At 33.5% G+C, this 27,397-nt stretch overlaps 1 protein-coding gene across 5 annotated transcripts in view; it reads left to right on the top strand.

The window, feature by feature from the left end:
• Nucleotides 1–21,299, top strand: part of CRISPLD1 (cysteine rich secretory protein LCCL domain containing 1) — a 41,338-nt gene extending 20,039 nt beyond the window's left edge. For 3 of the 5 annotated variants that reach the window (XM_090137727.1, XM_031604825.2, XM_090137728.1), the window contains 13 exons: nucleotides 1,760–1,878; nucleotides 2,021–2,153; nucleotides 3,702–3,817; nucleotides 4,437–4,537; nucleotides 6,038–6,217; nucleotides 6,307–6,367; nucleotides 6,520–6,586; nucleotides 7,199–7,329; nucleotides 10,064–10,107; nucleotides 10,198–10,270; nucleotides 12,106–12,181; nucleotides 17,932–18,062; nucleotides 19,948–21,299. In XM_090137727.1, coding sequence (XP_089993853.1) covers nucleotides 1,760–1,878; nucleotides 2,021–2,153; nucleotides 3,702–3,817; nucleotides 4,437–4,537; nucleotides 6,038–6,217; nucleotides 6,307–6,367; nucleotides 6,520–6,586; nucleotides 7,199–7,329; nucleotides 10,064–10,107; nucleotides 10,198–10,270; nucleotides 12,106–12,181; nucleotides 17,932–18,062; nucleotides 19,948–19,999 — 1,284 coding nt within the window. In that variant the 3' untranslated portion in view covers nucleotides 20,000–21,299. Of the gene's footprint in view, nucleotides 1–1,759; nucleotides 1,879–2,020; nucleotides 2,154–3,701; nucleotides 3,818–4,436; nucleotides 4,538–6,037; nucleotides 6,218–6,306; nucleotides 6,368–6,519; nucleotides 6,587–7,198; nucleotides 7,330–10,063; nucleotides 10,108–10,197; nucleotides 10,271–12,105; nucleotides 12,182–17,931; nucleotides 18,063–19,947 lie in introns of those variants that run through there. The other 2 variants (XM_090137729.1, XM_090137730.1) reach the window with 2 other exon arrangements.
• Nucleotides 21,300–27,397: the final 6,098 nt, after the last annotated feature.

Consider the following 27,397-nt stretch of genomic DNA (forward strand, 5'->3'; position numbering starts at 1 on the left):
AAATGCTGCAGTGTTGCAATCCTATAGCAGAATGGCAAAGCAATTGTACTATTGCTTATAAGAAAATATTATATATATGGAAGAAATGTGTTAATCTTTGGTGTTTTTTTTTTTTGTTTTTTTAGGGTTTTTTTGGTTTGTTTTTTAAACAGTGTAGGAAGCAGGACTGTTTATGATAGTGTGACAAGGAGAGGGAAAAGATTTATACAAACTCATAAAACTTTCTGATTTGAGATTAGAACTATGGTTTTTGACATTTTAATACCATCCCAGTTAGACAAATAGAAAATTACTACTGTATCCTAGAGTTGGGGAGTTTTGTATCTGTATGAAGGGTAAGAGCGTTATTGTATCATTATTATACATTGTTATGTTTCAGAATACTGTCAAAATAAATGCTGCATTTTGAGAGTCAAAATGTATCTTGTAAATTTTTTACTAATAATAACAGACAAAATGGAAATGCAGTAGCATGGAGTCTTCTGAAGAGAACAAAGAATTGATAAACTTGGATTAAATTGAGTGATAGTAGACTTTCCATAATCATCTTCTTGCATAACCAAAAGCATATATTTTGTTAATGAGTAATCTAATAAGGTGAAAACTGCGTATCAAAATTAATAGAAAAATAAATTATAGTGCATGGATTTTTTCTGTATTCTTTGGCTGTATTAAGAGTTCTTTACCTTCAGTCTCTGCCAAAAATCTGTAGACATGACCTACAGTGTCTACATGGGAATTTGGGTTTGGAAATACTGAATTATTGTTACTTAGATAACATGGTCTAATGGAAATAAATTGTCTGAACATATGATGAAATAATTGTGCTTTTATAAGCAATTTTCTTCCTTCCTGGAAATATTTCAGTTTCCTAACCTGGGTATTATTATCAGTTAGTCAGATATCTAGAAACTTCTGCAAGTATCAATAAATTTAAAAGGCCAATCAGCAGTATGGGTACTTTGCTTAACAAGTAAGCCCTAGATGAATATGTTAAACATATACAGTATAATTTTTTATTTTTTATTTTTAAAGATGAGTAACTTTTAGTATGCTTTTGAAAGAGAGAAACTTACATTTGCCTTTCAGCTACAAACCTGTTCTTCTGTATTTTTTAAAGAAAAGGAGAAACAACTGTGATGCTTTTTATTTAACTTGTCCTAAGCATGCTTCTTACTAACATGAATGCCTCCTTTTCTTACCAACCTAGCCATAAATCAATGTCTGACGATGTTGTTCTGGTTTCCATATTTTCTGTTTGCATTGTGTATTATTTCAATGAAAGCTGATTATAGAAGAGAGAGACAAAATCACTTTCATTTCAAATAAACTACTGGTTTAGAGGAAATAAAGTCTTATGTTGAAAGCATGTTAGATAATACTCTTTAGGGTAAGAAAAGTGCCTGTTACTAAAAAGAAATCTCACAAGACAGAAAATGCACTTAATTTAGCTTGGAAAGTTGAACTAAGCCTTTCAGTTTCATATTTGTCTTTTATTCACTGCAGAGTGCCTGCACAGGCTTTCTAAAAGGGAAATCTGGGAAGGGATTAAAACTTTTTTTTCCTCTTTGTGGAAACTTTTCTATTTCTTATATAATAGGCACACAATTGTGCTGTCACTTTTTTTCTCAGTAGCAGAAGCTTTAAAAATGAACAATCTTCCTAGCTTTCTTTTGGTTTGCCTTTCTGTTTTAAGGTATATGAGGTACACATCAAGTATTTCTGAGCAGGTGTCAATTTCTTTTATTTCGAATTTCAGACATGGGATACAGAACTGGAGAGATCTGCAGAATCATGGGCTGAAACGTGTCTGTGGGAGCATGGGCCTGCAAGCCTCCTACCGTCCATTGGACAGAATTTGGGTGCACACTGGGGAAGGTATTTAAGACATTGTTAAATACTCCATTATTGTTTTTCGAAATCTAAATGTTGCTTATTACTTTAAGGATATGATAGACTCTATCAATGACAGAACTTACAACCGTTTAGAGATCTAATAGACTACTGCTGGCTTTCATAGGTACAGACCACCAACATTTCATGTCCAAGCATGGTATGATGAAGTGAGAGATTTCACGTATCCACATCCTCATGAATGCAACCCATATTGTCCTTACAAATGCTCTGGTCCTGTTTGTACACATTATACACAGGTATGTAGGTCGGTTTGTGTTTTGTCAGCTACAGAAGGAAATGAGCAATCCTAACCTTCAGTTAGGTCACTGCATGGCAAGTAGAACATATTAGTCTTACTGTGTGTATAGTGGTACTAAAGCAGGAAAGGATCTTTTTACTAGACTCTTTAGTTACAAGCATTGGGTACTGATGATGTTAAGTAGGGCTGTCATGCAGATCTTTAGATTTCTTCTTCATAAATATCACCTCCTTAACAGGGTTAAGGAAAAAGCTCACAATACCCGGTACTAAGTGTGGCTGCTCAGTGCACTTTGCATAATCTTGTTTCTGTGCCAGCTGGCGTGCTGGTACTCCTTTCTGGAATATGCATACTTAAATGAAAAAAGCTTTCTTAGATGAATTCCTCAGGTCAAATAACAGTTAAGTACAGTTTATAACACATTTCTTTAACTTCAGCAAGATTTTGAAATTGCATAAGAACTAATTTATTTTCTGCTCATGAAGTCTAGGTATGTAACTTCATTTTTTTATTTTTTTTTTTCCTGAGGGGAGCCAGTCATGTTTTCAGTAAATGGGAAATACATGATCTTTAGGTTATATTAAAATCTACATAATTTTTTTTTTTTTGATACATTATTAGAAAACTGCAAAATGCTCTATTTCAAAATGTTTATTTTCTCTTTGTACCACAGTTTATGATTGTACCTATTTTCTGAAGAGAATTATTCCTATATTTTTATTTACAATTTCTTCAAAAGTGACTGTAATTACACTTCTCTGTCACGTGCACGACCTATAATACATATATATACTTCCTTATGTTACTATTTTCTTCACAGTACATATCCTTTTCAACTCCCAAAGTCCTTAAGAACTACATAGTTGACTTCCCTTAAATTGATACAAGATTAGCACCTGTTGTTTTTGTCTGCTTTGAACATACCCAACTTTGTCTCAGATTATTTTGAGTTCTTCAATAAAAAGTGTTTCAGTAGATGTATAAAGGAGAACAGACATCGTATACTGCAATAACATGAAGGCATATTTATTTAAAATCTAAGACCTGGATCTTATTGATGCATGGCCTTTTTTTTAAAAATTATTTATTAGTTTTGTTGTTTGTCACATTCTCTCATGAGTGACAAGTGTCCATTCTCTCAGTCTAAGCAATCTGAATCCTTGTGCATTCCTAGTTCATGCTGAGAACTCCAAGGCACAGGAACCTGAGTAGAAAACATTGAGTTGGAATAAGTCATTTTAGTTTCATGGATCAGTTCTTCAGATAATGTGCTGAAAACATTTGCTGCAGTTTCAAATACATGCTTAGAACTTCTATTTAAAAGAAACACCATGTATGTTCTATCAAGGTAAAGCTTTTCTAATAAAAAAGGCCATGAGAGGCCTTTAGTCAGTTTTAGCTGGGTTGCTTCAACCCATATATAACAGAACAGAATATAGAATCTCTTGTGATTTGAGTTCTATATGTTGAAGCTGTGTTTTCATGTTAGTTAGCTTTGATTTCCACATGTCTTTCTCTCTCTCTCTCTTTTTTTTTTTTTTCATAGGTTGTTTGGGCTACAAGTAGCAGAATAGGTTGTGCAATTAATTTGTGTCATAACATGAACATCTGGGGACAGATTTGGCCAAAAGCAGTCTATCTTGTATGCAATTATTCTCCTAAGTAAGTTATCTGACACCCAAAAATATTTTGAATGGGGGGAAATACTTTGTAATAATCCAGGAAATAATCCAGAAGGAAATCAGTCTGAGTTTTCTGTTTTTTGTACTGTTACAAAGTAGAGCATTGTTCCCAATGCAGCCTTGGCTGCACAAATACTGTTGTGATTTTGTAGAGCTTTGGTTTTCTGGCCTTCAATGCTGAGTGATTTTTTTATATAAAATAAATATATCTCTCCGTCCTGACCTTAAAGAATGTGTAACGTGAAGTTGATGTTTAAGATCATATCCCATAGGTTATTCCATTTAGGGGAGTGGAGCCTGTTCTCATGTAATTCAAAAATTTAGATTTACATTGCTATGCAGATATAGAACACACACACACACACACACACACACACACACACGCACACATATTAAGGCAGCTAATGCCACTACTTCTAATATTTTTGGTGTACCTCTAAATGACTTATAGCATTTTCAATTTATTGAAGCAATGCTATGGTCTACGTTAATATTAAATTTCATCACGTATTTGTCAACATATAGAATGATGCTTATTGTTAATATATTAATTTATTATGGCATATTTTACTAACTGTTTTGTTTTGTTTTGCTTGAAGAGGTAACTGGTGGGGTCATGCTCCCTATAAGCCTGGCCGTCCCTGTTCTGCATGTCCCCCTAGTTTTGGAGGAGGTTGCAGAGAAAATCTTTGTTACAGAGGTATGTAGAATTTTAGCAGTACAACTATAACTGGGCAAAGAAATGTAACCTTTTGCTTTATTTTCTCATTATGTTTCAAGTTAGTAGAATTGAATGTATTTTTGGGGCCAGTAGGCCCCTGCCTCCCCATCCCCGCTGGCTCCACAAAATGGGAAGGAAGGAATGAAGGGAGTTAAAAAAAAAACAGCGGCAACAATCTATGGAAGAAAACTTGTTTTACTAACTATGATATCGGAATGCAAGATAACACAATATAATACAATCTAATTGAAATTGAGACTAATAAATCAAATAAGATAGGAGAGAGAGAGTTCCTGAGACCAAGATAAACCTGAAAAGCTTGGAACGGCTAGGAAAGCACCCTCCAGAACCCACTGCCAGGCAGTAAGAGACCGCCCCACCTGGAAGGGTCAGATCCCATGACTTCCATAATGTATAGGGATAGGTACTTGGAATTGGAGCATTAACACTTTAATTCCAGTACATGATGTTTTGATATGGAATACTGAAAACCAAAAAACATAAAACCATGTAGTCAAAGACATGGTAGGGGTCTGCTTTACCATACTGAATGAGATCATGTACTATATATGGTAAATATGTGAGGCTGAGTATCCTGAGAAAGAGTGGAGTGTGCTGCTGATTTAACTGTTGCATGAGAGCTTTTAGTACACAAAAATTTAGACTTTTTCTATATGTTATTCATAGGCCTTTTTGTAAATTGTAGTGAAGTCTTTGCAATGATTTGTTTAAAGGGAAACATATTAGCTCAGTGACATAGCGATATGCATTACTATAAGAGAAGATCAAAACAAGAATGAATTAATAATTAAATTTTCAGCTAGTGTGATTATTCATTTTTTAGAATTGTCATAATCTTGTATATATTGCATTGAATTATAGTACATCATGAAACAAGTGTTTCTTTTTGTTTTGCTCTGTGTACATGTACCTTAGCTGCTTTAGTTAGACACTTTTGAAAGCTACTGTGTATTCATATGGACCATAAGAGCCCCAGAGTCCAAACACCTTCCTTATGGTTCTTATTTAAGTGAAAACTTTAGATTTAGTAATGAGTATTTCAAAATTATTTACATTATGTGTCATATTTTCAGGTGCAATTTTTTAGAAAATCAGATTATTTAATTGCAAACTATTTTTGAATTTGCTAAAATTTTTCACCATCTCTTTGAATTATTTCCTTTGACCTATTTGTTTTCTGATGGCATAAGGAAGATAGTTCAGAAAAACATTAGGGTCATTTTCATACCTCATTTGTGCTGCTTTTCTTTTTGTCAGCATGCAAAAGATAATTGAGATTATTATGAAGCTTGAGCTCTTCTTCCTATGAAACAATGGAAAGTTTTCCTTGCTTTTTTTGCTTATACTCAACGACCATTTTATGAAAACAGAATTGTGTTACAAAAACATGTTAAGAGTTTTACATTCCACAAACACATTTTGTCTGAGAAATCTTTTCTCACTTGCTTTCTGAAATAGAAGATTCAGAGAGGCCTTATTCTCCTCATGAGCCAGAAGAGGAAACCAATGAGATTGAACGGCAACGATCCAAAGCCCAGGATGCATCAGCACAAAGCCGACCAAGAACTCGTTCACCTTCAGGCTCCACAGGCAGTGAGGACAGTGAGAAAAATGAAGTAATAAGCACACAGCAAATGTGTAAGGAATTTAACTGTTTTTGAACTGGTCAACAAATTTGGAATTATATACTATCTAATTTCAGTGAAATTGCTCTTTTCTTGTTTTAGCTCAGATTGTTTCATGTGAAGTAAGGTTAAGAGATCAGTGCAAAGGAACAACTTGCAATAGGTATGGCCAATTTTACAATTGTCATTACATTACAGTTGTGTTACAGATTGTTATTATTCTGAAAGTCTATTATTCTAAATGTATGTGAACTGGAATACTTTCCCTTTATGTAATCTCATATTCTAAGACCAAGTTATATTTTATTTTCTTAGGTATGAATGTCCTGCTGGCTGTTTGGATAGCAAAGCCAAAGTTATTGGAAGTGTACATTATGAAATGGTAAATATTTTAAAATAAGATTTTGTACAAATAGAATGTTTAATGAAATGTATTTTTTTCTGGAATGCTAGTTAAAATTGCATTAAGAATGGATTTTGAAGAAAACAGTTTTCAGCCTAAATAAAAGCTTATATCAAATATTTAAAATAGTACCAAACTGTGTTTGCACCTTTGCATTTACTATCCATGTGTACTTCCTCCTCTTGCACACAAACAGAATGAAAATTTGCATGCCCAAATGTTGGGGTGCAAATTTGTGAAGATGCAAATTCAGGACAAATATGACAGTCTATGGGCACAAATTGCTTTGGTAAGACAGATTTACACATGTAAACTTAATATCTTGCTGCATAATTTATCATGTATAACTGAAAAATAGTACAGGAAAAAAAGAGCAAAGGTGAATGAATATATTGTAAATGAGTATATTTTATCACTGAATAGGCAAAGTGATTTTTTTTTTTTATTTGAAATAATACCTACATAGACCACTTCAAACTTGATAGACTATCTTCCAAGTTTTTAATGATGTAATTAAAAGCTGAATTAAAATGCAGTAGAAAGTAGTGTTTTTCTCTGACTTGGAATTCCTTCTCACATTCTGTTTTTCAGCAATCCAGTATTTGTAAAGCTGCCATACATTATGGAATCCTAGACAATGAAGGTGGTTGGGTTGATGTCACAAGGCAAGGAAGAAAAAATTACTTCATCAAATCTTACAGAAATGGCATTCAATCAATTGGGTAAGCTTCCTTAAAATTAAAATGCTTGGAATAGTTTTCATTTGTTTTTGCTGTTATTGCTGTTATTTCATACAAGATGTGTATCAAGAGTAGTATTTTGCATACTTCTTTTATCACAAAAAAATGAAAATAGTATAAAAGTTTATGTGGATATACAGGTATTGTATCCATTTTGAAACTTTAGCCAGTGTTTAATGGTGTATAGAAAAGTGACAGAATAATTAACTCATTTGTAACTGTATAGAATTACTGTAGATTGCTGACACTAACATAGATTGCCTTAAAAGTTTTGAACAAAGATGTTAATTTATTCAGTGTTGGTCCACTTACACAGAAGAGTATGACAGCTAACAAGGCAAAAATAGTCCAAGCTCGTGTTTGGAAGTGATCTTCTTGTACTGTGCATAGAAACAATACGAACCAAGCAAAAATGCATCTCTTCTTATATTTTTGATAGTTTCATTACAGTTCAGTGACATTTTGCACAAATACTTTGCTCAATATCTGCATTGGCCAGTGATGGGATAATACTGTGTGCCGTGGAAACTTCATTTGGACATGAACTACACTGTTCAGGTGCTTGTCCTGAGACTGATGTGTGACAATAAATCCAGATACTCCCTGACATGCTAAAAGTAAAATGAGAAAAATAATATATAAAACTGGAGTATATCATGCATAATTTTATATTAGTAGAACAGCATTAATATTAGTATGTTAGAATATAAGATATTAATAGTATCTGGAATCTACACTACTTGACATCTTAATGCATTCTGGAGAACTGTACAATACTATATGTGGTTAGTATATGTGTAATAATACTGAATAAGTAAGAATGTATGAGTAATATCAAATTGAAAGAACACAGCATTTTGCTGAATTATGTATTTGGTTTGTGTATGAACTGTGCTAACCAATTGCACATGCTGTAAAAATCTGGTGTAATTTTTCTCTTCAACAGATTTACATAATCCGGAATACAGAGAAACACTGGCCAGGTAGACTAAGTTCAGTGGCCTAGAATTTGGGCTACCTAGGAAGCAAGCACTTCAGGCATTGACATTTATCTGTTTCTTTGGTCATCAAATGATCTGAATGCAGTTTAAATTACACCTCCTTAAAAGGAATATACAGATAATTATTTCTTCATTAAATGTTTTGACACAAAGAGATAAACAGATCATAGGATCACAGAATGGCTTGGATTGGAAGGGAAATTAAGATCATCTGGTTCAAATCTGTATTGCTTTTAGACTCAGCTCTCCTACAAATGTAGTGGGAATTAAATTTCAGAAAATTTTCAAAGTGAAAGGAATGGATTTCCTATCACTTTACATGTCTGTGTTTCTGTGCTATTTAAGACAAAACCATGAGTGCCGTCTATAGAATGCGTTTGGCACTTATCCTCTGAGAATCAGAACACAGAAGTGAGGTATTAGTTCTCAGTTTTCTTTTCTATGGACACATATAAGTTGTATCACATCTGAACATTAATGGCTAATTTGTTTTTGGTTCACATTTTAGAAAAATTATGTTAGAGGCCTTATGGATTAAATACTGTTAAATGACCAATACTGTACCTTCCTCTCTACAAGTATACTTCATGAAATTTTTGCTGCTCTATGTGTGTACAGATGACATAATTCTTCATTAATGTCCTGCACTGTTTGTGACTTCACTATTCACTATAGAGTGAATTTATAAAATATTGCTATCCAGCATTAGCATAGTAAGTCAGTCCCTAAATTGTAACCATTGGGATAAATAAAGAAGATTTCCCAAAGTTTCACATCTAGTAAACGTCCCTTCTGCAAGGTTATGATGCAAATTCTGTATTAGTTGATTTCTCAGTTTTGTAAGATACCTGTTTACAGTAAAATGATGGTACTACCTGACCAGGATTTCTCTAGTGTTAATGGATGAAACCTTCAAACAAGAGACACCTTGCAGCTATCTCACCAATTCTTGCATAAGCTACACATAAATTTGATGAATATTATGAAGTGAAGACAATTTCACTCATAGTGTATAATCCAAAACTTAGAAAAAGAAATTTCAGTTTAACATACAGCAAACTTCCTAGTTGTCTTCATTGATTTATATTCACGATTGCTAATACAGTTGTTTTTATCCATCTGTTCTATTATCAGGGTATAGCCTAACGTTTTAAACCATATGTCTACTAGTTAATCAACAATAGAATACAGTCAGCTTTTCCTGTATCATTGTTTTGCAATGCTAAGGCAACCAAAGTATGAGGTAACTTAGTGAAAACAAATTGAAAGGCAGTAAAGGAACAAATATGGAATTGGTAGACTATGCAATAACATGAACCAATCCAAGCAAACAAGTGAATGATCCCTTATCGTAAATGAATGTTTCTGAAAAATTCTCAACTATAGTTTTTGTTCACTATATTTTGAGGTACAAAGAGTTTGCATAATTTGCTGTTAGCACACATAGTCTCTTAGCAAACTAAGTTACTGAAAGAGTTTAACATGCATTCCTGGTTTCCAATTAGATTTACTGAGAGTACAAACTGAATGTGCCACTCTAACAAATAGTTTCACATTTGGGTAGGGTGGGTTTAGTGAGTCAAAATTGACTGAGTACAATGTCTTGAGTTTATTTTTAGATTTACGTATGAAAGTTATCCTAACTAAAAAGACATAGAAGACTGGAGACATTAAGAGATGTTATTTACTGACTATTTCTGTTATATCTTCTTCAGAAAATACCAATCTGCTAATTCCTTCACAGTCTCTAAAGTAACAGGTTAGCATTTATTTTTTATGAACTCATTTATTTTAAACTACGATTTTCTAAATAGCACAAACTTATTGGTTTCTATTTTACTTTTTCTAGTTCAAGCTATCACCTGTGAAACAACAGTGGAACAATTGTGCCCATTTCAAAAACCAGCTTCACACTGTCCAAGGTAAAATTCTTTTAATCTTTTATTAATACAAAATGCTACATATTTTATGTCAGATACTGATTATCTATAGTTGACATTAACAAAGGTGATAGCAGTAGCTGTAAATGTGAAGGCAGAAATATTTTCCCAGTATTTTAGTCTTAGGTCTAAATAAATGTTTGGGTAGGTGAAGATGATCTGTCAGCTGTATTCATAATAAGAATTTCACTTTTTTTTTGCCTGTTGAGATCTTTCTTTCATCTCCTTGTCAAATCTTAGTAAATCTTTTGTTAGTCTAAAGACTGAAAAGGAAAATCTACTTTTCTTTTTTACTGTTCATTATTAAATTTATGCATCTTGAGCAAAACATACTTTATTTCAGTGTAATTGCTTGTAAGACAGATAAATTAAAAGGAACTGATGCAGATAATTATCACAGAAGTAATCAATATTTTTGAAGTCCTGGAGGATTCAGTGGGCAAATATATTTGCAAAAAGATTGAAGAATATGTTGTTAAGGTAAGGTGTGGTCTGCAGGTCAGTTAACACCTTCCAGTCAAATATATGCTTCTTTTCTTTGAAGCCTATGTTTTAGCTCATCAGTAGAAGCCAGTGCCTCAATATTTTGAGGAAGGAAATCAGTAACAGTTTTTAAGACCATAGATGAGTCAAAGGTAAATACACTGTAGCATGATTTACCGCAAACTAAGCTGGAGATATCCACAGGAGTACTTTCATAGCAGTCCTACCGCCAGTACAGGAAGCAAGTACAAAGCCAGAACTGCTAGGAAAACATCCCTTCATGTAGCACTTGGGTCCGTGGACTTGTTTGGTGTTTGGCTATGACTTCTGGCTTTTTAGCTGGAGGATGTGGAGAAGTAAGCGAAGGAGTGGAATGCAGGAATGGACACTCATACTTCTACCTTTATTATTTTTTTCATAATAAAAAACTGAAACTACCTTAATTAAGAAGAAAAATAGTGTCTAGCTTAAAAAAAAAAAAAAATGAAAAAAAAAAACATAAAAAGAACTAATTAATTCTGAAGTATCAGCTTAAGGAGCTTCTCAACAATGGTGATACACTTAGGAATCTGTGTACATACTTAACATAATTCTGAAAGCGTGACTGTCTATGGCATTGATTTTGCAACCTTGATTTTCCCTCATGCTCTACCCATAAATCAGGAAGTCTTCAAAGGACTCTTTGACATCTTACTTCCTTTAGACAAAAATCTCTCTCACAGCTGCATCAGCTTATTTTGGTGACCCGTCTGATAATACTGATAATAGCATGTCCAAAGGCTGTGGCATATCAAATATCAACAAGGGCAGATAGATAGCAACAGATCCCCTGGAATCTGCTAGGAATCTCATTACCTTCCAGAATTTTCTATTTTATCCAAGGATTTTAAGTGCTGACCCTCATTATAAGTTGCTAATTTTTCATGGCATTAATACTATCGCAGGCCTTCATTGATATATTATTCTCCTGAGAAAATATTCAGCTGTACAGTTCAGATAGGATACAGATAGAAGTAGAAGCAGATAATAATACGCTGGCTTTATTACTGTACTCAAATATGTAAAATGAAAATATCATAAACTTATCCAAAGAGAAGAAGACCAGAGCTTTGAAGTATGTTTTCAAGCACTTTATTATGAACCACAAGTTACTTTAGGAATCCTTTTCAGTCAGTACTATCAAAAGTTCAAAACTGTTAGCCTTCTAGCATCAGTATGGAGATTTGTGTATGCACCATCAAACTGATTAATACTCACTAATGTTGATATTGAATATGTTATAGCAGTACTCTTTTATCATTCTTCCTAATTGTGCTTTATTTTCAATATTTCAGAGTGTATTGTCCTCACAACTGTATGCAGGCAAATCCACACTACGCTCGAGTCGTTGGAACACGAATTTATTCTGATGTAAGTTCCGTGATCTACACTGCATTAAGTAATGAAATGTAAAGTTCTGTGAAAAGCTATAATGTAAAAATAATGCTAATAGATAAATATTCAGTTTTCTTCCACATGCTATTTTCTTACATTTAATATCATAAAAAGACATGAAATTAAGAAATTAAGGAAATACCATTGATTTATGCATGTGCAACTTGGTCCTTAATGTGCTTGAGAGATTAAGATTCACTGATAGTTGATTTTGTGGAAGACAACTTTCAGTTTTCAGGTTGCAGTCAGAGGTTACAGCCAAATTTTCCCAGTGAGATAAATGAGGCTTTGTTGTGAGAGAAAGAAGACCTGTATCTGTTTAACTTACACAAGAGGACATAGAATCATAGAATCATAGAATCACAAGGCTGGAAAAAACCTATAAGATCATCCAACCATATTACATATTACATATTACAGTGTATGTTTATTTTGGCTGGAAAAATCCTAGATGGCTTTTGTTAGTATAACGGAATTATGCTTTAAAGATATTAGATGTACTTTGTCATTATTCATCTCCACTGGATAGAAATGTGTACAGCCATACTGCTTTTAGGAAAAAATGGACAGAAAAACAGGTAAGAAGCCAGTGATGGGAGTCTTTTTACCAACTTCAGGTGTTGCTACAGTAGATATAATCACTGAAGCTGCTCCTTTAGGTTATTTTTACAGCAGTTTGCATTCGTAGTGGAAAGGTAGATAAATGGACAACTGATGTGGAGAATGCATTTGACCATTTCTGAGTGTCTATCTCTGCTTGAGGTGAATAGTTGAGCAGAGATGTCCATTCCTCTCCATTTCCTACAGAAGGTTCCTAAATCATCCAGCTCAGATGTAGACAGACGCATCCTATCTATATTTGTGCAGGTTTCTATTGATAGTGTTGTCATTATATGATTTTCTGCAGGTTTTTTTGTTGTTGCTATCATTTAAAGTATTTTAAAGCTAAGATGCTTTTAATTGAAATTTTCACTATCTAATATGATTGTGTATTTTGTACACTATAACTTATGACTGAACTAGTTTCATATTAAATATTTAGAGAACATCTAACAAGCGTGTCCTCTTTTTCAGATTTTCTTGTATTCACAGATTTGTCCATACATATAGGGAATTCATTTATGCATGCATCATAGCAAATGTATTTCTAATTGCAGTCAAAGATCTTCCTGGTTAATTCCAGAAAACCAATATTTTTCATGATATTCCTGCAAATTCTTTTTGTTCCCCCACATATGTGAATGTATGTATGTATTCATATATGTATGTGACTATTTATGTGCACTACTGCTTAGGCCACTTGCATTCAGTAGATACAGAAGAATTTGCTTGCATAAATATTCATTAGAGACAAGTAATTAACAGATGTCACTTCAAAAATATGCCTTTAGAGAATGATTTTGGTAGTATCAGTGGGAAACTATTTAATCATTTCCTTTTATATCTTCGGTTTGATCATATATTCATTCTTAAATTCCTAGTGTTTTACAGGTACTCCTTTTTCCCTTGTTCCTGAAAGGGATTTTTCTCTGATTTGTCAGTAGCACCATACAGAACTTTTATCCTCTTATTTTCCCGTCTTTTATAGCCTAGACACTGCAACGTCTATCCCTAACACAACTAAAGGAAAACCATCCATTATTTCATCCTCTGTTCTTCCAGTCTGCTGAATATTGTCACTTTGTCTGTTACAGACGAATTACAACCGCAGTTGATATGGTCAATGCCTATAAACTTATTTGTGGATGGAGTTTTCACCTAATACTAATCCCTTTGTGTTCTATACTCTCTACTTTTCATACCTTCCATTTGTTTATCTTATCTTGAGGTAGATTGCAAGCTCTTTAAAATAAAAGTATCTCTTATTCTGTGCCTGTGAAACAATAAGATTCTCTTCTGAAAAGAGCTGTTATGGTATAAATAAAAACTGGAGTATGCGTTGTTCTCCACAAACAGAAGAACAAATTACTCACTCTTCACATTACTCAAACACATTATCATCTTTGTGTCTAGTGAGGTCCTTCTGTTATGAATTTCTACATGGCAATTCTTTCCATGTTGGGAGGCAGGGTAAAAAGAAAGTTTCCTACTTCCTTGTGCTGAAAAGTTGGTTTCATCTTTCAAGTTTAGTTAATCCATTTTGTCTAAAACTTTTTGAATTTCATTCTGGAAATTTCAGAGTCATGTCATGTCAATGAGCATTTTATCAATATCTGTGTTTTTAAAGCACTTTTCAACTGACTTAATTTGTGAAATCAGATAAAAACTTTCTCAGTAACTAAATTATAACAGGTCTAGTGTGATTGTCCCAACTCTGTTGGAGAAAATATTGCAGGACCTGCCTATATATAGTTTGTCTTTTGTTGTTACTCTTAGCTCTTGGATTATCAAGGTAACAAGATAAGAAATAATAAGAAATCACAAAGGTCCCTTCCAAACTCTACAATTCTGTGATTCTGTGAAGTCTTTTTACACAAAAGAAAGGCCTTTTGAAGTAGCTACGATAGTTAAATAACAAATTCTACCCGCAGAATTTTTGAAAAAAAGTATTGTATGATTTTCTGAAGATATTAAGTTTTACCTTAATTACTTATATTTATCCTGGTTTCTCAGCAGGCAGCATTTTTCCAGAGAGTCTTTACTAGTAGTACCTCTTCATTATGAGTGTTGATTGAGTAATTCTACAAAAAAAGTGAGCTTAATTTTGGTGGTTACAGATAGCAAAGGTTTTTTATCTGGATAATTTGATGGAATTTTATCAGTTCAGATAAAAGGGATTTGGACCATATTATTATTTTTTTTCCAGTAACCATATAACTCCTGTGCAAAAAACTATTAGTAACTCTATACTGTAAGAAAATCAAAACACTGTAATACAAAACCACTATTAAGTGGTCCTATAGCCCTACAATGACAAGGGAGACAGACTTATGGTTAAAATGCCTTTTCAGAGTACTCCTATTCTGTGTTACATGTTTGGTATTTTGCTGAGTAGTTGAAGAAGGAAAATAATTAAGCAGTTTGGTATACAGATTCTATGACTTGTTAAATATTAATGAATGTCAGAGCGTTCAAATTACAGGTCATATGCTCTATGAAATGTTTATATTAATTTACATTTATTAATATGGTAACTTAAAATTCTGCCCTATATATCTTCAGAGTGAATTCATGAAAACTGAAGAAAAAACCCAAACCACTGAAGTATTTCCAGAAATACTTATAACTCTGCTAATGTAAAATTACCAATAATATGCCAAATTTTTGATTAAGTTGCAAAATTCTCTTCAGATAAATTTACCTCAATAAGTTATCCTACATCTCTAAGTAATGTGATAAGGATGCAATATTATAGAGTAATAAATGTTATGACATCAATATTGGATTTTAAGTTTGATGAGGAACACCAAACTAATGAAAAGTTCTTGAAAACTCAAACCAGATAATACTTGTTCAAAAAAAGTGATAAAAACTACAAGCATTAGTTCATTTGAAAACATATGAAAATACATAATTGTTCATAAGGTATGTAAAGCAGTATGAGAATTCAATCTGAAAATAATTTCTTGAGTTGACCTAATCAACTCCCCTTCGTTTTCACATATCCTCTGTCTTGACTTTAGCTTTAAAATATAGCCTAACCATACTTCATTGATTACTTTCACAATCAATTTTATGACCATTCCTAGCACTTTTCAACAAGTAGTCTATCTCTTCTGTAAAAGCCTCCATCCCTTCACCTTTTCCTTCTTTTCACTTGACTAAAAACTTCCAAATAATATTGAAATGGTCGATATCTTAACCATCTTCAAATAGAATTGTGAAAATGTCTTCCTGTCTAGTATACAGTTTAGTCTATTGGTTGTGATTATGAAGATGATCTCTTTTATACCCAATTGTACCTCTAGCTTATTTCCTGTCTCCAATGTGAACTGAAAATAAACTTGCTACTATGTTATAGCACTAGTAATTAATAATATTCCTCTAGTTCTTCACCGTAGTTAATTGCTTGTAAATCTCATCTTTTGTTTCTTTTTACTTTAATCTTGTATTTGCAGAGATCATTTATCTCCCTTTATATCCGATATCACACAGTAGCAGTCTGATATATAGCTACTGCCATAATATGAGTATATAAAGGATGCTGTAACCCTAAAACTAAAGTGACTACTACTGTTCAGGACATAATGAAAGTCTGGTGGATTTGGGAAGGGAAAAAGTATGGAGGAGTGCATAAATGGCATCACTTCTGACATGTTCAAAAACGCAGCCAGCACTGTGGAGAGAAAAACTTTAAAGTATCTTTGCTAAAGCTTCTTTACATGAACAGTTTCAAATCTTTACTTTCAAAAATATTGTAACATCAAAACACAAACTAGTTAACATTGAAGCTGGCAGCATTTGTGTTTGGAATAAGCGTAGGAAAATCATTTGTATCTTGAGTTCCTGATTTTATATAGCATTGAGATTACAAAATAGGTACAGGAACAGATATAAATTATTCCAGTTACAACTGGAAGAAATGCAGCTCTTGTTTGAACAGTGGTCTGTGTCACCAGCTATTGATTTATATTGACTTCAAATTTAAGACTGATTGAGGAGAGACCTTTTGCAGTGAAAGTTTTTTGTTTTTCCACAAAATAGCATGGTTTTAAATGGAGATTCATTGTAACTGGAACTATGCTTTGCAGCACTTTGTACTGAAGAAGATTGGGACCTTCGTTCTGCATTATATAAAAGGCTTCATATTTATGGCTATTGATTTAAAATATCTTGAAAGTGATAATATCCTCGAAGGCGTAATCTGAAAGTTTAAATTAATTATTTAAGTTAGCATTTTTAAGATTGTCACCGTAAGTATTATTTGTGTTACCTAGGTTCAGGATATAAAATTAATAGGTTTCACACAAAAGAAGGTGCTATTAACACAGAGTTTGCCTGCATAAAGTTTGTGATAGAAAAATTCTTCTTCTGGAGCAACTGAAGAGACTTCACATCTCAACTGTATATCCTCACTCAGAATTAAGGATCTAAATTTATTAGACTGGCATTAATCAACTATCATATCTAAGGAATTATTTTAGATCTCTTTGTTCTATTTGATGCTCATATTATAACTTTAATCTAATTAGCTTTTAATATTAGCCCGTGCCCAGACAGAAAATTTGTAATATTCCCTCGAATATGGACCATTGTATCTCTGTTTGAGGTTACTCAGATGGAGATGGAATCGCTGTCCTCTACCCCTCTTACTTTTGGGGTAGGACATCTCTTCCTAGAAATATACGACTGCAGTGTGCATTTGCTACTGTGCTATTCCACTGTTTGGCTATGACTGGATATTAAACAGAATCTCCTGATTTATAATAATTCACGAGACATGGGTTTGGTTTTCACTATCTCTCTGCTACTGAAATGAAGGCAGATAGAGCCTTTCATTGTGAAAAGCTCAAGAATTTAAACGTGTTTCTTTCTTGAAATGAAATAGGCTGAAATAAATGATTATTGGATCATGCTGTGAAACCTTGCTGAAGAGACAGTGGCTGTACTCATATAGATTGGCTTAATCTGTATGTAACTGATTTAAAGACTCTAAAGATTAATAAAATCAGTCATGCAATGAATGTAATTATTTTATGTTTCCTAAAACTTACACATTTTTATTTTTTTCTTAAAACTTTTGAAATAAAAAAATGAGTACTAAACTTCTCCTCATTCTTTCTTAGATATCCAGTATCTGTCGGGCAGCTGTACATGCTGGTGTAGTCCGCAACGAGGGTGGCTATGTTGATGTTATGCCAGTAGACAAAAGAAAGGTGTATATTGCTTCCTTCCAAAATGGCATATTTTCAGAAAGGTACAGAGTTCATTTTCTAATATTACTGTTTACCCTTCACCTTGATAAGATTATTAAGTCTTGCATTATGTCTGTTTGTACCTCGGGCACAGCTAGTAGCCAATTAGGCCAACGTGGGTGATTTACAGAGCTTGTGTAAGAGCTGCAGTGACTTTGGAGAAGCTGTGGTACCAGAACTGCCTGCCTCCTCTAAGCCCATAAATCATTATTCTAAAAAGCTGCTTATGAAAAAAAAAAAAACAATAAATAACCCTCTTGTTTATTTTTCTGGTTATGTTGCAATAGAATATTTAATAAAAAATGCCTCTGGTTTATTTGGGATTTTTTAAAATTAAGATCAGTAATCTATTCTTTCTGAGTTAGAGAATCTGTGATAGCCTGATACTGGTAGCTAGTTGCAGGTTCATTTGTTCACTCTGAAATGGACTTTACAGGTTTATATAGTATCAAACCAATAAGCCTGGACCATGACTGATGCACAGAAAAAGTTTTTTAGTTTCTATTATGTAACAGTTTTACTGTTTTTATCCGTTTTTCTGAAAGATAAAGATGTGTCGTGGAAGTCCATTTAATTATACTCAGTATAGTAGCGAGTTCTGTGATGATAACTCATAGTTGTACATTGCAAATCAAATCTAATTCCTGAAGGAGCTCTCCAGGTTCTACAGGAAGAAAAAGATATAACCTTAAGAAAAACTTCCTCAGTCCTGTAGAGCTATGAATGATTTTTACCTCTGTAAAATCTCAGAAAGTTTCTTTAAAAAACTTGGAAGTAGGAGAAAGATAAAGATTTTTTCTTATTTTTTATTACAGTTGTCAGGCAGTCTTGCCCCTTTCTTTCATAAATCTCTGAGCAAACCTAGAAACTTGTAAAATACATATTTCATTTCCTTTGAATAATTTCATTTGCATATTCTTTGGCTTTTTCCTAATTATCCTCCAGTTCCCTCAGAAAGAATGCTTCCTTATTGTTTTCTTTTGTTCTCCTTCTAAATTCCCTCCCTGGGTAGAAGAGTAGATAAGTGTTGCAAATTTAATCATTATTTGTACTTTGCCATCTTGGTCAATGTTTTGGAAACCATTCTTATGAAATTTTTGTTTTGTGAAACTGAAGAACTGTAATGAAGACTGCAATGCCAGTGCAGACAACATATTTCATTACTCCCTTTTTTATGTTTGCTCCATTTCCCCTTTTTCTCAGATGTGCCCCAAATACGTTTTGCAAAAGGGAAAAGCATTAGACCATTAAACGTGACAAGTTCTTTCAGTTCTCATTACAAAAAATATTTATTCTAAAAAAATTTCATTATTTTTGTTGTTTTTCTTTTGAAGCCAGATATTAATCTGTTCAGAAGGCTATCTGTACTTTAAATATATTTCCTTTGTTTTTGTAAAATATAAATTCTGTTTAGCAGTACATTCTTTAGAGTATAAACAATCAATGAGCAAGTGATCTCTTGGATCTGCAAGTTATACCTGAATGTAGCTCTTTAAATAGTCAACATAAGATGTATGCTTTTGCAAGTTCCCATAAGCTGTTCGTTAGCATTTTGCTTCATTAGAGCTTTATGCTTTAAGCCACAATCCCTGATTTCCTTTTCAAAAGAAAATCTAGGCTTACTTGAAATTCATATGTTATAAATTGTTCCTAATAAATTTATTGGAAGAAAAAAAAATCTGATTTCTTAATAATTTTTGTTATAAATAAAAGAAGTATTAGCTATTAAGTGTTATGAGTGGTCATAGGAAGAGTTGCAGGAATCTAGGACTATATTTAACAATTCAAAAAGGTTGTCACAGAAATGCCATAATCTTAAAAATAAAAGCAGCTTTTTTTTCTTTTTTCTTTTTCTTTTTTCCTTTTTTTTTTTTTTTAATGTTTCAGTTTACAGAATCCTCCAGGAAGCAAGGCATTCAGAGTATTTGCTGTTGTTTGAATCAAGCAAGTAGACTATAAAACAGTCAAGTGAAACCACAGCACTTGGAAGAGAATACTAAAGACCATTTCTTATCATTGCTAAAATTTGTATAAAGCTGTAACATTCGTGTACAGAAGATATATACTGCTTCCCACAAAAAAAAAAAACAAAACAAACTTTAAATTACATATAAATTTTAATGAAAAAATCTTTAAACATGGGAGAAGAATCCATTTGAAAATCTATATTGATAAATAACAGTATTTTGAATCCTGTGTTAAATATTGCTATATTTTCTTAGCAGTTACTCCTAGACAGCTAATTCAAAGCTCATAAATGTTCTATGTTTTCTTCATCCGAATATATTATTGTATGGTGCTTTATATATGCCACTAACAGTAACCTTAAAAATAGGGAGGCCTGAGTTTTTATTTCTAATGTACATAAAAGAAGCCATCCCAATAATTCAGTATAACAAATCATGCCTTAAAGTAAAATAAATATATATATAACTTTTTGATGATTTACAGTAGCATTAGCCATGCAAGCAGAAATGAAGAGCTAGACTGTTTTTCATTTTTCACACAAATCATAACAAGTTCAAATACAATTTTTAAATAAAATAGAAAATACAGAGAAGTGCTTTAGTCCTTCACATATGTTCTCTTACCTTATCATGGCAGATTGAGTGAGATGTATAAAACTTTGAAGGATCTTAGTCTGGAAGTAAATTTTCATATTCAGAAGTGGAGTAACCATAAATTAAGGCATAAACCATCAGATCTGCGGTGCAGTTCTGCATACATACGCTTTACTTTTACCACGATTCATTCTATTTACCTAAATTGGGTTTCAGAAAAAAACATAGAATTGTACACATGCATAGTTATTTGCAAGCTTGAGGGCTTAAGCTGTACATGGTATCCGTACACTATACAAAAATATGAGGGTAAATTTTAAGAAAATAGCAAGCTTATTCCTCATTACCTGGCAAATATTCCTGCAGGCCAGGAAGTATAGTGGTGCGGAGCCCTGTGGCAATTGTCATTTGTTGCTTCACCATTTTTTTGAAATTCATTTATGGTGAACAGCCTTGTGCATTAATTTTACCATATTATGGTATATGGAGAACATGTAATGGTGATACTATGTTTCTTTCTATGAAAAGTGTATTGTGCTTTAAGACTGAAAAGCTGTTAAAATTTATTTTTGGTATTTTTTGTTTCTGTTGTTGAATTTATTTCCTTTCAACTTGTAAACTAATTCATATTCTTCATACTTCAGAATATTATATTCTGCCTTCTGTTTTGCTACATGTACTACCTCATGTAGTTAGACAAGCTTTGTTAGTTTTTTTTTTTTTTAATCTGTTTTGAATAAAAATTATTTACTTAGAATTCATTTGATGGCCTTTATTGTTCAACTGTTTCCCTCGCCTCAAGAAGAATTAGCAACCATACAAAGTTTTCTTCTGCTCAATTAATTGTTGCAAGTTGTACAACCAAGCAGTAGACACAGCCTGAAATTTCAAAAGCTGTAGAGGCAGTGTAGGCACACAATTTCTATTAACTACATTGGGAGTTCTCTGAATAAGTCTTGCAGTCATTTTTCAAGTTCTAACCAGGGTACTTGGGAGCAGACTGTTTTGTCATTGCAAAGGGGAACTGTGTCAGAAAGCCAGTGTTATAAAAACAAACCAGCAAATCAAAAAACTGCCACCTTTTTCCATCTCAATCCAGCTCTTTGCTCTTCTGGTAAATGCTTCGGGTGAGAAATGTTTTTCATCAGTTCTAGTTGGGAAATCTATTTAACTAATGAGGGAGACGAAACGTGGTATTGGCAGGGGAAGATGCATTGAAAGAAACTTTATGTAGATTGCACAGTAATGTCACTAACCATTGCTCAGAAATGAAACCATAGTGCAAGTAGGCTTTGACTGTGATGGGGCACCAAGTCACTCAAAGGCTTGAGACAGATTTGCACCAGCATTCTCTAAATAATAACAATAGTTAACATTATCAGAACATAAAATAGATTAAGGCAATTTCTGAAATTAAGGAAAAGCAGACTTGTTGGTAAAGATATTTGAAACTACATTGTGGGAAAGCAAACACAGTGCACTTACAGACAGGAGACTTTCCTACAGGTTGGCTTTATAGCCCAACAGCAACCCTGTTGCCGCAGGTTACCAATGCTACAGGTCTTCAGTGGTGAACCAGTTTCTGCTCTCTGACCAGACAAATTGCATACCTCTCTTTGGATAGAGCAGATACCAGAGTAGAGGGAGGGACACTGCAGTCAAACCTTCAGTCACAACCACACCTTCTTTCCTTTCACTACTTGTGTGAAGAGGGTCCTAGATGGAAATGCAGCTACCACACCAAATTTCTGCCTTTTCCTATACTTGTTTTCTTGAACAGTTTTCTTTTTTTTCTGTTTGCAATGTCTTTTTGTGTTCTGCAAGTCTGCTTTCTGTCCTCTCTCTCTCCCCTTTGAAGTCAAATCTATGTTTTCTAAGAGTTCCTGTGCAAGGGGTCAGGGTTGGATCCTCAGCAATGTAACAACAAAGAGAGTGTTTTGTGGGAAAAAAAATGGGGGCAATCTCCAATGTATTTAAAGAGTTACAGGGAGCAGTTCCCCAACACTGTTTAAAAGAAGGGAAGTAACTCTCCTCAGACCTGTTGCACAAATTTGGGAGCCTGGTTGCTTTTCTGCATGCATTCTAACCTATTAAAATAGAAATCCCCATCTAACTTTGACCCCTTGAGAACTATTGAAAATGAGAGAAGTATCTGTTTCCCAGTGGTTCTAGAGTGAGAGCTACACATTTTTATGTTTGTCTGCAACAAAGCAACTATATGTCAGATGATTACAACTAGTTTGAATGAATAACTAGCTGTAGTTGAGAGCATATTATATTATAAGCAAAAAATATAGAAGAAAGTAAGACTTCAAAGTCTAAAGAACTGCTTGGTTAATGTACGGGAACTGTTGATCACAGCCTGAACCTTTGGTTGACCACCTGAAGCAAGCAATGAGTCAGCCACAGAACAGATGAAGGTAATTCTGGAGCCTGGCTCCACCTCTCTTAGATTCCATTTAAGTGCTGACTGCCACTGAGGAAAGATCTCTTTCTGGAGATTGCTTCTTGTGGAGTTTATTGCGAGTCTACAACACCAGTGAGCATTTTTCACTTATTATCTTTCCACCACAATAATCCTACTCAGCTTAACCTCTGTACACCTATTAATTGTACAGTTAATCAGAGAGTTATAAAATGATAGTATGAAATTTAAAAAGCATAAACAATAAGAAAGTTTAGTTCATGTTATTCATAAAACAAAGCATCAGCAAATAGCTACCAAGTGTAATTAACACTGATCCATAACAATCCTCTTCTAAAATAATAAATCACTCTCCCCCTAAAAACCCAAGCTGTTATAGTACGCCAATATCTGCTATTTATGAATTTCAAAGAGTTAAAATATTAAGAAATGCAAACCCAATGAATGCAAAAGGCCCTTAAAAGCATTATCTGAAGCAAGGAAGAATGCATCACTATGAAACTCATCCCACGATCCTGTGGTATTTACAATTACAACTTGCAATCTTTTCAAAAGAAAACCATACAAATCATGTGGAGAGGGATCAAGTATTGGTCAAGCATAGTTCACCTGCCTGATGAAGCAGTGCACATCAGCTGTGGTCTCTCTGCTATGCTGCATTGCTTCCAGATGGAGTGGCTAATTTTATGACTAAACAGCAATTAGTATGATAGCAAAGTGGTCAGACACAAGTCATTTGAATCTCATCATTCTGATAAGTGTTTGAGAATATTTTAGTTTTAGGGAACTTGGAACCCATATTCATAACAGCAGACTGCTTACAGTACTAGGCAAACATAAACTAGGGATGGTGAGAAGCAGTTCTTAAACTCTGTGAATGTTGAAATATACTAGAGAGATTACAGACTTTGCTGTGTCTCATTTCCATGTAGGGGACAATCTGATCTAAAAATTATGCATAAAGTATTTTCAGAACTAAGCCTGAAGCACGCGTTAGGATAATTTGTATATAAGTTTGTGATTTTTTAACTGATGAAGTATCCAGTCCCAAATTTTACGTAAATACCCAACTGTCAGCTTTGTATGGATTATCAGGAGACAATAAATGACAACAATAATAAAAGATTAATAACATCTGGGTTTTTGTTGTTGTTGTTGGTTTTTGTTTTTTTTTTTTTCTTGTATTGATGCATATGCTCAGGAAAATGCATGGCACTTTATTTCATATAGCAGAGATGTAACCAAGTTACTCACATATATGGTATCTTCTGTGTGGCAACTGCTTTTGAAGTATGTTTTGAATTGGGCTTAAAGCTCAGATAAGCCAGCTTCCTGTGAATTCACAACGGAAGGTTTATTTCCTGCAATTTCTGCAGTAATACAAAGGGTCAGATTTAGAAATGTAAATATTTAGAAGTGATGAAAATAATTCATACAGTGCAATATTCTATTTGGAAATTCATATAAATACTCTATAAAATGCTGTACTGTCACAGTTTCTATCTTAAGGCCTTTTAAAGCATCTGTGAAACTCTAGGGAATTAAACAAGGAATGAAGAGCCTGGAGAGTTTTGTTTCACTCACTGTATAAGATGCATCTTATGGAGCTTTAGATGTACAGATGAGAGCATAATTTAGTGTTCAGAAAATTGCATATGATTTTATAAAGACATAAATTGTGCTTATGGGAAAAGTAACCATGCTGTCAGCATTAGCTCTCACCTGTATTTACTGTCATGAATAAATGACTAAATTGATATTTTAAATATGGTCACTATTGATATTATTAAATCAGAGGTCCTTGCCATGCACTGTGAAAATAGAATCAAATGTGATTCCTGCTCCATGTTAACACAGGATGATAATGTGACACCTGAAATTTGCCATCAGCTGTTCAATGATCCATCTTAAATGTCTTGTTCATCTTAGCCTGGTTGCTGGGAGACAGATGTCCAAATCATAAAACCATAACAGCATTTTGCACAAAGTGCTAGTAATGAGTCTTAAATGTTCAGAAGCTAGCAGAACTTGAAAGCCCACATCAGACCAGCTGTTATAATAAGATACAGTAAAATATAAGAGACCAAGGGAGGAAAGTCAAGAACACGTGAACAAAGTCACCAGTCGTGATGCTTCATGTCTTACTAGTCACACTGATTTCTGTAGTAATTATTCTAGTTACTCAATTCAGTATCTGCCCCTGGTGATTTATCCAATATTGGTTTTGTCTTCACTAACAATGGTGAGAATGTCTGAAGGCTAGCAGTCAAACTGTTGGTTAAGAACTGAGATACACTGGCCAAACAACAAGAATAAATTTGCAGTACTCCATTTTTTTTTACAGGCAAAATATTTTAATTTTCAATGCCAAAAACACTCAGGCTTTAAAATTCAATGATTAGAAATTTAATGCACAGGCATTATAAGGAAATAAAAATGTCACTGTATGCTGACTGTTTAGTAAGATGTTCGGAAAGCCATTACAGCTGAACAGAAATTGCAGTACAAAACAGCAGCAATATTAAAAATAATCCTGAGATTTTGTTGCATATAAGACATGCAGTCTGCATTGGCTTTTAGATGACATTTAACAAACTTCATTTGTTGTGTTTGCAGATATTTCTGTATGAATGTTGTTTATGAGGACAGTACTAGGAGTATCAGCTTAGGATAAATGGAAGAACTCGTATTAGATTTGCTCTTGCAACTATTTGCAATTATCTGAGAGACTCCACAGGATTTGTAGCAATGCAAATTATTTTTATTATTCTCAAGAAACAAAAAATTGCTAAGAGGTACCAAATCTCCTAAACTTAACCTAATGTTTGAAAAACAAGTACTTCAGCTGCTTAATTATTCACTTAGGCTTGTTTGTATGCAATGTAAATAGCAAGCTGGCTTTGACTTCTCATAAATTATTGCTACTGTACATCTCAAACACAAATTGGAAACAGTTGCTAAATAAATCTCCCTGTAGTCAGTTCAATCTCCAATCCATCTGTTTCTTGTTGGTGCTGGGTGGTTTTCTTTATTCATATTGAAAGATCATGTCTTCTGAATAGGCATTTATTTTGTTGTGTCAGAACGACTCCAAGACCTTTGGGCTGCAGGCTGCGCTAAGCACAGAAACAGAGCAATCATTTTATGCAAAAGGACTTAGTCTCAGATTTTGGATTTAGCCCAGTTCCATACAAAGAAGTACATTGTATAAGTTGATTTAGTGCTTGCTGTAGTGGAGGTGATAGTCCTACTCTGGCATGCCTATAACTTGAGATGAAGAATAGTTTTGTGAAATGCTCTGAGCCCCACTCTCTTATCCAGTAAGAAATTAGATCAGTTTGCATTTTGAAAATAAAGGAATTACTGCACAGGAGGTTTGGTGGATGACTAACAAAGACTTGCCCTTCTGCCACCAGCTGAGAGTTCAAGTATATCAAATGTATTCAGTGATGTGCAGATTGTGCAGATATGGTCATTTTTAGCTTGTTGCTAATGTTAATTTATATTTGGAAGCGTTAAAACCCACATCATTTTAAATCAGTTTTTCATAATTTACAAGGCAATTATTTTGTAATTTTAATTATTTTGTAATGTGAACAGATTTCTCCTAGGAATGAGGAAGTTATGCATAGAATAAGATGTGTTGTTGCATCTGTTACACAATATACATATTTTTTCTTTGGTTAAGACTTCTTTTCTGCTAATCCTTCAGTTCAATTTGTAGTTATTACAGTCCCTGGAGAAGTGCAGTCCAATCAAAACAACTAAAATATACTTAAGGAAAACCACCATCTCTACCATGATCTCTCAGAATACTTTCAGCTGTTATTTTTCTTATATCAGAACAGAATAATTCAGAGCTTCTCCTTTAAAAAATTGCCATCTATGATTCCCTAGAAGGCTGAATATTCAACCCGGCTTCTTACTTAGCACTAACCAAAAGCACAGGCAAAGTAGTCAATATTCTTTAAAATATACTACATAACATCCATAATCTGTCGCAGAATTGGGCTTTAGCAAGAAGAGTGAGACTAGTTTGCAGCTAAAGACTGGAACATCGGAGGTTCAGAGAATATGGAAAATATCTCTTACCGAAAAACAGGACATTATTGTGTTTTAGAACATATGACTGTACCAAACACATGGTCCTTGAATAGAAGAATTCAAAGAATAAATCATAATAAAGATTGATTTCAGTACTTTAAAACTGTGTGGTTACTATCCTAAATCAAATAAACTTCAGATAAGGTCACATACTACAGAAAGCAGAACAAACTGTTCAGTAAGAAGAAGACAGGATGAAGGGTATGTCATAGAAAGCTTCCCAAACTGCTTAGGTTTGTTTGTATTT

Source organism: Phasianus colchicus, chromosome 3 (genome assembly GCF_987193195.1).
Source record: "Phasianus colchicus chromosome 3, bPhaCol1.hap1.1, whole genome shotgun sequence".
Classification (NCBI taxonomy): Eukaryota; Metazoa; Chordata; class Aves; order Galliformes; family Phasianidae; genus Phasianus; species Phasianus colchicus.